The sequence below is a fragment of the Mandrillus leucophaeus genome, unplaced genomic scaffold, assembly GCF_000951045.1.
Source record: "Mandrillus leucophaeus isolate KB7577 unplaced genomic scaffold, Mleu.le_1.0 Scaffold215, whole genome shotgun sequence".
Lineage (NCBI taxonomy): Eukaryota > Metazoa > Chordata > Mammalia > Primates > Cercopithecidae > Mandrillus > Mandrillus leucophaeus.
Window position 1 is genome coordinate 360,797 of NW_012102199.1, and position 11,568 is coordinate 372,364.

An 11,568-nucleotide genomic window follows, 5' to 3' on the forward strand; every position below is an offset into this window, starting at 1 on the left:
CCTCAGCCTGCACCTGTACGGTCTCGGAGGGCTGCGGCCAGCGCCAGGGGCCACCCCCAGAGACCTCTGCTGCCTACTACAAGTGGATGGGGAGGCCCGGGCCCGAACAGGGCCGCTGCGAGGGGGGCCGGACTTCCTGCGGCTGGACCACACTTTCCACCTGGAGCTGGAGGCCGCCAGGCTCCTGCGCGCCCTGGTGCTTGCATGGGACCCTGGCGTGAGAAGGCACCGGCCCTGTGCCCAGGGCACCGTGCTGCTGCCCACGGTCTTCCGAGGTAGGACATGTGGCTGCAGGGTAGGAGGGGCAGGGACCCCCAAACCCCACCGCCACCCCCGCAGAGTGCCTAGGGGGCTGGGCTCTGGGCAGAAAGTGTGACCTGGAGTAGGGAGGCCGGGGTACATGAAGCTTCAGAGTACCCGGCTCAGGCCCTTGTGTCCTCAGGGTGCCAGGCCCAACAGCTGGCCGTGCGCCTGGAGCCCCAGGGGCTGCTCTATGCCAAGCTGACCCTGTCGGAGCAGCAGGAAGCCCCTGCCACAGCTGAGCCCCGCGTCTTCGGGCTGCCACTGCCACTGCTGGTGGAGCGGGAGCGGCCCCCCGGCCAGGTGCCCCTCATCATCCAGAAGTGCGTTGGGCAGATCGAGCGCCGAGGGCTGCGGGTAAGCACCCACCCCACTCCACCCCTCTGGCCCCCAGACCTCAGACCCACTCTTCAGGACACCCTATGTACAGATGCCAGACCCCTACCCCAGGCCTGAGCCACTCCTAGCTCCAATCCCAGCCTAGACAAGGGCAGAAGGCCCCCCCTTGACTGTAGCACCCTGGGCAGAACCCATGGGTCATCCATCGATTTAATAACAGGATCCAAGCCCTCCTGGGGCTCAGAGTCTGATGGGGGAAAAGATACGACTCTAGTCTTTCACAAATGTAAAACTAACTGGGACTAGAGTGGGGCGGGGGTGTACCTAGGGTCTGGGAGAGCTTAAAACAAAACCTGGGGTAGTCATGGAAAGCTTCCTGGAAGAAGCATCAGAGTTTCCTAAGTCAGAGGAGGTGGGAGCCAAGACAAGTAGTCCAAGCAGAGGGTTTACAAGGCCAGGTTGTCAAGGTAGTTCCAACCTCCCAGCCCCCAGTGTCCATTGCTGCCGTGGCCCAGAATTCCAGTGCTCACCCCACTGGGCCGATTAGTCTGTGGCCCCAGCAGGAAGATATTCACTCTCTCTTCCCGCCTCCAGGTAGTGGGACTGTACCGTCTATGTGGTTCAGCAGCAGTGAAGAAAGAGCTTCGGGATGCCTTTGAGCGGGACAGTGCAGCGGTCTGCCTATCTGAGGACCTGTACCCCGATATCAATGTCATCACTGGTCAGCATGGCCCCCTCTCCTCTGCCTGCTCACCCCCATTCAAGGCCTCACTTCAAGGCCTTGGGGCTCCTCTGGGACCTCACTCCTCCTATCTGACCTTGCTTTCACCCACCTCCTCTTCCCCCTTGTCTGTGCCCCTCCTTGGCCTTAGAAGCCAGTGGTGCCCTGACCAGAGGGGGCCCTGTGTTCACAGGCATCCTCAAGGATTATCTTCGAGAGTTGCCCACTCCGCTCATCACCCAGCCCCTGTATCAGGTGGTACTGGAGGCCATGGCTCGGGACCCCCCAAACAGAGCTCCCCCCACCACTGAGGGCACCCGAGGGCTTCTCAGCTGCCTGCCGGATGTGGAAAGAGTGAGTTGGGCCTGGTGGGAGTGATGGGACTTGAGAGTGGGCTAATTCCAATAGAATGTTCCACCCATGGCTGGGCCTGCGATGGCCTGCATGAGCTGGCAGCAGCATCATATCCCCAAGAAATAGGTGCTATTAGCATCCCACTTCAAAGATTTGGAAACTGAGGCCCAAAGCAGTTGAGTGAGTTACCCAAGGTCACACAGCCAGGATGTGTCAAAAATGCATGCTGAATGCTGGTCTTTCAACCTACAAGGGAGGTTCCTGGCTGAGGGAACCTGGACAAGTTCCATCCCTCTCTGTGCTTCAATACCTTCATCTGTAAAATGGGATTCATGGCAGCTTTGCCTTTCCAATGCTTAGTTGCCTTTGGCTTCAGTCTTCCCTCCAACAAAATAGGCTCATAATACTAATACCTAATGATTAATAGTCTTAACCCGACCACATCCCAGCTATGAGACTGTGAACCTGCTTCCTTACTCTAGCCACCTTAGTCTCTTGCAGGTAGGTGCCCAGGGGCCTGACTTTGTCTGACTTACATCCTCTCAACCCTCTCCCAGGCCACCCTGACGCTTCTCCTGGACCACCTGCGCCTTGTCTCCTCCTTCCATGCCTACAATCGCATGACCCCACAGAACTTGGCCGTGTGCTTCGGGCCTGTGCTGCTGCCGGCACGCCAGGCACCCACAAGGCCTCGTGCCCGCAGCTCCGGCCCAGGCCTCGCCAGTGCAGTGGACTTCAAGCGCCACATCGAGGTGCTGCACTACCTGCTGCAGTCTTGGCCAGGTGAGCTCATGCCCAGGACCTGCACCACCAATCTGAGCCAGGCTGCTGCAGTGATGCCACCTTAGGGGACCAATCAGTGTCTTGGGCTTGAAGCAGGCTACGTCCCCTCATGGAGTAAACTGGTACCTGGTTGCCTCAGCAACCAGTTCAGATCCAACCAATCTATCTGTTTTGTCTTTTTTATTATTATTATTATTATTTTGTAAAGACAGGGTTTCTCTATACTGCCCAAGCTGGTCTCAAACTCATGATCTCAAGCCATCCTTCTGCCTCAGCCTCCCAAAGTACTGGGATTATAAACTGAATCACTTTGCCCCACAGAGCAGATTCATCTTTACTTTTTTTTTTTTTTTTTTTTTGATATCTCTCTCTGTCACCCAGGCTGCAGTGCAGTGGTGTGATCTCGGCTCACTGCAAGCTCTGCCTCCAGGGCTCATGCCATTCATTCTCCTGCCTCAGCCCCCTGAGTAGCTGGGACTACGGGCACCCGCCACCACGCCCAGCTAATTTTTTGTACTTTTTTTTTAGTAGAGACAGGGTTTCACCGTGTTAGCCAGGATGGTCTTGATCTCCTGACCTCGTGATCCACCCACCTCAGCCTCCAAGAGCGCTGGGATTACAGGCGTGAGCCACCGCGCCCGGCCAGTCCTGGCTAATTTTTATATTTTAAGTAGAGAGGGGGTTTCACTGTGTTAGCCAGGCTGGTCTTGAACTCCTGACCTCAAGTGATCCACCCACTTCAGTCCTCCCAAAGTGCTGGAATTACAGGCACGCACTACCATTCCTAGCTAATTTTTGTATTTTTAGTAGAGACGGGGTTTCAAGGTGTTGGCCAGGCTGGTCTTGAACTCCTGACCTCAAGTGATCCGCCTGCCTCAGGCCTCCCAAAGTGCTGGGATTACAGGCATGATCCAGGGCACCTGCTGCTATCCATCTTTGATGCAGTCAGAGGCCCTGCCTCTTGACATGCCAATCAGAGGTCTAGTCGCCTAAGCAACCAGTTCTAGCTCCGCCGGTGAAACCCTGAAACGGTCGAAGGCCTCTTCCCACAGGCCAATCAGGAGCCTAGTTCCCTAAGCAGCCAATCAGAGGTCGGCTGTCTCCTCTGTGTATGACCCGCCCTGTCTCCCTTCAGATCCCCGCCTGCCCGGAGAAGCTCCAGATGTCGCGCCGTACTTACGACCCAAACGACAACCACCTCTGCACTTACCGCTGGCAGACCCCGAAGTGGTGACTCGGCCCCGCGGCCGAGGAGGCCCTGAGAGCCCCCCGAGCAACCGCTACGCCGGCGACTGGAGCGTTTGCGGGCGGGACTTCCTGTCTTGTGGGCGGGACTTCCTGTCCGGGCCAGACTACGACCACGTGACAGGCAGTGACAGCGAGGACGAGGACGAGGACGTCGGTGAGCCGAGGGTCACCGCTGACTTCGAAGATGACTTCGATGCACCCTTCAACCCGCACCTGAATCTCAAAGACTTCGACGCCCTCATCCTGGATCTGGAGAGAGAGCTCTCCAAGCAAATCAACGTGTGCCTCTGAGCCAGAGGACAGGGCGGGACCCCGGTTACAAAACTGGGCGCCTGGTGGCGAAGGCGGTGCCCTGGTGACCAAGGAGAGTCAGACCTGTTGCTCAGGCCGAGCTCCTGGTTGTTAGGGAGTTACCATGGGACCAGTCGCGTGTATGGCTGAGACTCATTCCCCGTTTCCAGGGCCCAGTATTTGGACACTAGTTGCGAAGTCTGGGTACTGGGGATTTTAGGGACCAGAGGTTGTGACCATCTTTCCTGAGCACCAAGGGTTTCACCTTTTGTTGCCAAAAAGGCAGTTCTCGCGCTTGCTAGGCTGGCCTCTCTTGCCTCCCCTTGGCCGGGTCAACACCAGTTACGGTGGGCATCACCCTGGAGTGGTGAGTCACCTCTAGTCGGCCCTCTTGCTGCTGCCAACCAAATCAGTATTAGCTTTGAGCACTGCACTCTTGTTTCTCCCTCCCTTGGACGACACAAGGACTAGCATGAGGCACTGTTTGTGGGAGGCAGCCCCTATCCTGGGTTCCAGCATGGACACAGGGGCAGCCTGGGGCTTATGGAGAAACAGCTGGTTTCCCCCACCCTTTTCCCGGGAAGACCCCACGATTGGCCTCTAGTCAGCAAATGGAGATAACAGAGTCTGGCCTTTCCAATCCCCATCCCCTCATCCCCACCCCTGAAAAGAAACTGAGCACTTAAACCCCTCTCTTTTGGAGGGGCCCCCCAAAGCGTGACGCTGGGGGCAGTCTGGTACGGAACATATTTATTGCCTCCATGCATGTGTGTGTGTGTCTGTGAGGACTGGTGTGCGTGGACACGTCTGGAGCAGGCGTGTGGGGCTCTTTCAGGGCCCACAGAGGAGGGTGCAGTTGGCAGTGCCCAGCTACCCTGAAATCCCCAGTAATGGTGCCTCAGTGGGCCCCAGAGTTCCAGTGGGAGAGTACGGTTCCCTCCTGTCTCCCTCTTCTTTTCCGCACCTCCATCTTTGTGGATAATAAATCAATATGCACAGGTTCTGAGACTGAGTATGTGGGCCCACGTGGGCCAGAGGTGGTTTATTCAGTCTCCGTAAGAGAGGGGACAAAGGGCACAGTTGGGTCCGTGGAGAGGAGGGTCGAAGAGCTCACAAGGGAGCCTCTCTGAGCTTTGACCCCTCCATCCCCTCCTCAGCGAGGTTGTGGAGTCATCGGGCCTCATGGGATAGGCGCAGGGCAAGCAATGATGAGACTCCAAACCAGCTGGACACAGTCCAGCCGCAGGAAGGCAGCCAAGCATCCTGACCCACAAGGCCCTATACAGCAATGGAGCCATCGCGGAAGTCCGTCCTCCCAATGAGGATGTTCACCACTACCGGGTGGCCGTCTCGGCACTGCTGCTGGGCGTCGTGCAGCACCTTGACCACCTGATCCTCGTTCTCACGTGAGAGCAGCAAGCCCTGGGCCCCCAGACCCATGGCTGCCTTGTGATATTCTGAAAGAGGAGATTAAGTCAGATGGTGGCAAGGATTCAGCCCACCGCACGTGCAGCCAGCCGGGACTGAAACAGCCTCCCGTCCTCCCAACCTTGCTGAGGCCCCCTCACCAGTGTAGGCCAGGCCACAGGCCACGTTGCTGCCCAGAGACGGCACCTGCTCCCGAGAAATCTGCGTCCAGCCAGCATCATTCCCTACCAAGGCCATTACTGGGATCTACAGAAAGAAGATGAAGGCAGGCTGCAGCCTTCAGCCCCATGACTTGGCCAGCCAGAGGACAGAGACAGGGACAGGGCCTCTGCCAGACAGGAGGCTCCCTCCCCACCTCAGCCCACCCCTGGTGACATCTCCCAGAACCCAGGCCCTAAGCTTCCCTCAGGCCAGCCCAGTCACCTTGTGTCTGACGAACGTATCAAATTCGATGAGGCTATAGCCAAAAGCTCCATCCCCAAACAGGCACCAGACCTGGTGGGGAGGGGACCCAGGATGGTTAGGGTGGATCAGGGCCCAGAGAGCAGCAAGTCTCCCAACTCCAGTGCTCAACTCCAGTGCCTCACCTCGGCATCCGGCCGGCACAGCTTGGCCCCAAGTGCAAATCCTGCACCAACTCCCAGAGTCCCAAAGGCCCCTAAGAGGACCAAGAGCAGGTGGGTGTGAAGGCGTCCAGATGAATGGTGCCCACTGCCCCTGGCGGGAGCCCTTCCTTACCAGGATCCAGCCAGCGCAGGGGGCCACGGGGCTGTACCAGATGGGCAGCAGTGCCCACAAAGTCCCCGCCATCCACCACCAGAATTGAGTCGTCAGGTAGCGTTTCCTCCACCAGCTGCAGCACCCGCACTGGGTTCAGGTGCTGGGCCACAGGCATCGCTGCCTTCTCCCTGCAACAGGACAGCGAAGGTCACCAGCGCTGGCAGCAGTGTCTGCCGGGAACCCCCCTGCCCACATCCACGCCACCCAGGCCCCACCGAAAGGTCTGCTCCTTCTGCCGGTCAGCTTCCCGCAGCTCCTCCACCCAGTCTGGGGCCCATGTCTGGCCCTGAAGGCCCTCCACCAGCTTCAGCACGAAGGAACCCACATCTCCTGGGGAAGGAAGAGGACACAGCTGTGCGGAGCTGGCTTCCTCCTGTTCTTCCAGCATCAGAGGCCTCAAAACAGCAGGAAGCCAGCAGCAGCATCCGAGCAGGCAGACGGGAAGCAGGCCAGGGGTGCTCCTAGGAAAAAAACAGGTGAAACACCCCAGAACCAGGGGAGGGCAGCCCAGGTGAAAAGGGAGGTCAAGACCCAAGAAACAAGAGTTAAGGAGCACAAGGCAGGTGACAAACCCAAGCTGGCCTCGTCCCCTCCCTCTACCTCCTTCTGCCTGGGAAACAATGGAAAGAGCTACATCCACCAAGCACATCTTTCAAATCCAGGCACGTGGAAGCGCACGGCAAACGTTACTGAAGTGCACTAACAAACAGCCTGTGATGTATTTTTCACCACCCCATTTTTCAAATGATCAAATGGAGGCTCCGAGAAGGTGAGGCTCTCCCACTGTTCATCTCCAGTTCAGGCCTCCTCGTTTCTGTCCTGGCCATTTTTAGCAGCCCCCCGGCCTCCACCCAGCCCCCTTCCGGCCTGCCATCCACGGCTGCTGAGGGGACCTTCCCAACACAGATTCAACGGTGCCACTTCTCTGCTTAACACAAGAGCGTTCTGTCGCCTAGGCTGCAGAGGAGTCAACATCCTCAGAACAATGAACAAGTTCAAGTCCAAGGGGACTCAAATAAGGGGAGGGCATAGATACAGCAGGAAGACAGAGAGGCTAAGGGGCCAAAGAGTGTGCAGTGGGCACACTGAGGGCAGTGGGCAGTGTGGGAGGGAACGTAATCACATGCATGTTTTCAAGCTTCCCTCTGTGTCCACCCCACCATCTGTTCCTACAGAAGCATCGATTAGGCCGGGCGCAGTAGCTCTGGTCTGTAATCTCAGCACTTTGAGAGGCCGAGGCAGGAGGATCACTTGAGGCCAGGAGTTCGACACCAGCCTGGGCAACATAGTGAGATGCTGATTCCACAAAAAAAAAAAAAAAAAAAAATTAAAAATTAGCCTGGCATGGTGGTGCACGCTTGTAGTCCCAGCTACTCAGGAGGCTGAGGTGGGAGGATTGCTTTGAGCCTGTTGAGTTTGAGGCTGCAGTGAGCTGTGATCGCACTACTGCATTCTAGCCTGGGTGACAGAGCAAGACCTCCTCTCCAAAAAATAAAAATTAAAAAAAATTTAAAAAAGAAGCATTCATCAGTTTGAGGGCCAACTATTTGTCTCTGGTTGACAGGCTGCGCCCTAGGGCAAGGTCTGGGCCTCGATCACCGTACTAGGTTCAAGCCAGCTGCAGCAGAAACCAAGAGGAGAGGGACCGGAAGGAGCGCATATGTGTACGGGGGGATTAGGGGGCTCACCCTGCACAGCCTCCTGGGGCTTCCAGAAGACGTCTGAGTTGAGCAACATATCTTCCCGGTTACGATTGACAATGATGATCTTGCTGCTGTGGCTGAGGACACGGCCATACGATAGGCGAAAGTCGCACACGGTTCCTGGGGTGGAGGACAGGAATACAGTGGGTAGAGGCCCCATGTCCTCTACCTTACTTGATCCATTGTGGTGGACTGGATGCAAAAGACTTCCTGTTCCTCACCGAGTCTCCTTGCACCTGTGCCACCTGCAGTGACCTTGAAGCTCCCCACACCCCCTGAATCTGGGCTGGCCTCATGACATGCTTTGGCCAACAGGATAGGGCAGAGGCGGGTTGTATTTTCCCGGAATGGCCACAATATCTCCCACCCTACATCCACTTGTACAAGGTCACCTTGACATGCCTCCCATGGAGAGAGGTGCAGCCTGGGTCCCCTTTCCTTGAATCAGGTGGCAGAAGTGACATAGCATGACACCCGAGGCTGGGTCAGAAGAGATGCAGTTTCTTGTTCACTCTTAGAGGCCTGGGTGGGGCCAAGGAGTGTGCTCTGTCTGCGAAGTCTGATTACCCCGAGGCCATCATGCTGGGAGGAAACCCGAACCACAAGGAGAGGCCTGTGTAGTTGCCCTAGTCCACAGCCCCAGCAACAGTTGGCATCAATTGCAAGACCTCTGAGTGAAGACACCTCCAGATGACTCAGGACCCCCTCCCCCATTCCTGCAGACTCTACTTCAAGAAGCCACACAGCCTCCACTCTCTCTCTCGAACAACCACACTCCCCCAGCCCCATAGTTTTCTCATCCTTCACCAAGTCAGCTGGCCCAGGCTAGCCTACTGGAGGATGAGAAACAAGGGGGCCATGGAGACAGGGATGAAGAACTCTATGACCCCAGCTTAAGCCATCCCAGACCAGCTGCAGGGCCAGCCAATCACCATACAGGTGAGCGAGCCCAGCCTGGATCAGCACAGCTGCCTTCCTGCCTAACCCAAGAGCAGACTCACAAATGAGCCCAGTCAAAACCACAGCTACCACCTACCTTATACGTGGGTCTTGAGAAATCAGAAATGCATTTTTAGCCATTGAGTTTGGGGATGGTTGTTACAGGGCAGTAGCTAACTGATACACCTATTATGTGTCTGGTAGGGTTCAAAGCGCTCTATGTGAAAATGTGTATCAAGTACAGTAGGTGCCCACTAGATGTTCATCCTCCTTTGTGTGAAGCTGGGTAACAGGGTGAGGGGGTTCCTGGGGGAAGGAGGGAAAGGAAGAGGCTCAGGCCCACCTGCTAGGACAATGACATCTGCCTTCTTCAGGGCCGCACTACGGTTCTCCCGGATGTGGAGGGGGTGGTTGCGGCCTAACAGCCCCCGTGCCATCCCCCCAAGGAAGCAGGGAACACCCAGGGTCTCCACGGCAGCCCTAGGAGTCCAGACAGAGCAGAGGTCAGTGTGGCCGGGGCCTCCCGCCTCCCCAAGAGCACCCAAGGACCAGGAACTGGGAACGTGAAAACAAGGGCAGGGCTGGGGCTTCTCACCGAAGCTTGTCGGCAGACTTCGGGGTGAGCAGGGCCTGACTCCCTAGCACCATTAGGGGCCTCTTGGCCCGGCTCAGGATCTCCACACAGCGCTGAACCTGGGGCGAGAGGTGGGGCTCAAAGAATTGTCTTTTTATGTTTTTTTTTTTTTTTTTTGAGACACAGTTTCACTCTGTTGCCCAGGATGGAGTGCAGTGGCGTGATCTCAGCTCATTGCAGCCTCCACCTCCCAGGTTCAAATGATTCTCCCGCCTCAGCCTCCAGAGTAGCTGGGATTACAGGCGCATGCCACCATGCCTGACTAACTTTTGTATTTTCAGTAGAGACAGGGTTTCACCATGTTGGCCAGGCTAGTTTGAACTCCTGGCCTCAAGTGATTTGCCCACCTCGGCCTCCCTAAGTGCTGGGATTACCACCGTGAGCCACCGCGTCCGACCAAAGGGCCACCCTTGAGTCGCCATGAGCACCCAAGATCAAGGCCCCAATACTGACTCAGGGAGAGGGTCAGGGGGCCCTGCTGGGTAGGGTCCTCAGACAAAAAAAGAGAGGTAATTCACCTGCTGCGGGGAAGCCTGGGGGATGTCCAGGGGCAGTGGTCCCTCGGGCTGAGGCTCCCATGCCCCAGCAAAGAGGTTGGCCAGGTAATTCTCTAAATACCTGCAAGAGGGAGGGGAAAGAACCAAGTTTCCAGAATGAACTACAAGGATTCCAGGATCTGAGGGAGGAGAGGGGCCGGGAAAAGGGCCAGGAGAAAAGTCAGGAGCAAAGTGACATGGGGACAGGGATGGGGAGTAAGAAACCTCAGGGGCAGACGAACCCTGGTGGCCAAGTCTCCAGCATCCTGTTTCCCCTCAGTAGCCTCTGGGGTCCACCCTAACTCCACGTAGACCCTCAGAAGCAAGGAAAGCAGGCTCAGCATGCCAGGATTAAGCCTGTGGGTCCAACAGATGTGCGCTCAAGTCCCGGCTCTGTCACTTCCTAGCTGTGCGACTTAGGGCAAGTGACTTCACCCTTCTGAGCTTCTTGCCTCTGTCAATGTAAATATGAACCTCCCTCTCCAGGTTCAAGGATCTGTCCATTTAGGTCATGAGGTGCTTTGCGTAACACTCGATCCATGGGAGTTCTGAACACTATCCTCTCCTGCTTTAAACAGGACCTTCTGGTCTCCTTGCTCATTGGGCCCCAGGGCCCCAACTTTCCTGAAGGTCCTGTGCAGGGCCCTGGAGACACAAAGATAGATCCCGCCCAGCCCTGCCCTCAGGGGACGCTCTATCCAGCCAAAGAGAGACGCATGGGCATTGGCAGGAAACAGTCGGAGCTCAGAGCCAGAAGCCTCTGCTTTCACTGTCAAGGACAGGCTGAGACAGCACAGAAGCAGCCAAGGATGGAACCGTGGGAAACCCCGCAAGTAAAGAAAAGGCAAGGGAGGCTCAGGCGGGAGGACTGCTCGAGGCCAGGAGTTCAAGGCTGTGGTGAGCTATGATCATACCACTGCACTCCAGCCTGGGTGATAGAGCGAGACCCTGTCTCAAAACAAAACAAAACAAAAAAGGCAAGATAAGAGACAGCCTTGTGAGAGGCAGCCCGAGAGAGGGGCAAGGAGGAGGAGAAGGGGAGGGACTGACTGGGAATTGAAACCTCATCTCTACTAAAAATACAAAAATTAGCTGGGCATGGTGGACTGCACCTGTAATCCCAGCTACTGGGGGGCTGAGGCAGGAAAATCTCTTGAACCCGGCAGGTGGAGGTTGCAGTGAGCTGAGATCGCACTACTGCGCTCCAACCTGGGGCACAAAGTGAGACTCCGTCTCAAAAAAATAAAGAATGAGGCCATAGAACAAAATCACTACTGCCTGAGCTGACCCTCAGGGGCTTCACACACATCCGGGGTACCTGACTACCTTGTCCACTGGTGATGCCCCGTGCCTGTCCTGGAACCTGGCACATGGCTGCTGCTCGCTAAATGTATAGAAAGGAAGGGCCGAGGACAGGCAAAGGGAAGGGACTGAGGGGAAGGGAGAGAAATAGGAAGAAGAGGAAGAGGAAGAGGAGAAAGGAAAGGAGGAAAAGGAGAACAGGCCAGGCCC

General features: G+C 56.6%; 2 protein-coding genes across 3 annotated transcripts in view; one reads left to right on the plus strand and one right to left on the minus strand.

The window, feature by feature from the left end:
• Positions 1-5,051, plus strand: SYDE1 (synapse defective 1, Rho GTPase, homolog 1 (C. elegans)). 2 transcript variants are annotated; one of them, XM_011980574.1, is made up of 6 exons: positions 1-275; positions 443-657; positions 1,234-1,360; positions 1,554-1,714; positions 2,272-2,497; positions 3,633-5,051. In XM_011980574.1, the coding sequence occupies exons 4-6, from the start codon at positions 1,631-1,633 to the stop codon at positions 4,034-4,036; spliced, it is 714 nt and encodes a 237-aa protein (XP_011835964.1). In that variant the 5' UTR covers positions 1-275; positions 443-657; positions 1,234-1,360; positions 1,554-1,630; the 3' UTR covers positions 4,037-5,051. The 2 variants fall into 2 exon arrangements, with proteins under 2 accessions (XP_011835964.1, XP_011835965.1); XM_011980575.1 differs by lacking the exons at positions 1-275; positions 1,554-1,714 and having other exon boundaries at positions 503-657.
• ILVBL (ilvB (bacterial acetolactate synthase)-like) overlaps positions 5,040-11,568 on the minus strand; it is a 14,361-nt gene continuing 7,832 nt past the window's right edge. The window contains exons 7-16 of the mRNA XM_011980573.1: positions 10,039-10,138; positions 9,482-9,579; positions 9,230-9,366; positions 7,933-8,067; positions 6,460-6,574; positions 6,203-6,372; positions 6,052-6,122; positions 5,888-5,959; positions 5,605-5,710; positions 5,040-5,493 (exon numbers count right to left, since the gene is read on the minus strand). Of these exons, the coding sequence (XP_011835963.1) occupies positions 5,315-5,493; positions 5,605-5,710; positions 5,888-5,959; positions 6,052-6,122; positions 6,203-6,372; positions 6,460-6,574; positions 7,933-8,067; positions 9,230-9,366; positions 9,482-9,579; positions 10,039-10,138 (1,183 nt within the window). The 3' untranslated portion in view covers positions 5,040-5,314. The remainder of the gene's footprint in view (positions 5,494-5,604; positions 5,711-5,887; positions 5,960-6,051; positions 6,123-6,202; positions 6,373-6,459; positions 6,575-7,932; positions 8,068-9,229; positions 9,367-9,481; positions 9,580-10,038; positions 10,139-11,568) is intronic.

Coding starts and splice junctions, on each gene's coding strand:
- SYDE1 (XM_011980574.1), top strand. CDS start 1,631: ATGGCTCGGGACCCCCCAAACAGAGCTCCCCCCACCACTGAGGGCACC. Junction 1,715..2,271: donor GCCTGCCGGATGTGGAAAGA/GTGAGTTGGGCC, acceptor ACCCTCTCCCAG/GCCACCCTGACGCTTCTCCT. Junction 2,498..3,632: donor CCTGCTGCAGTCTTGGCCAG/GTGAGCTCATGC, acceptor GTCTCCCTTCAG/ATCCCCGCCTGCCCGGAGAA.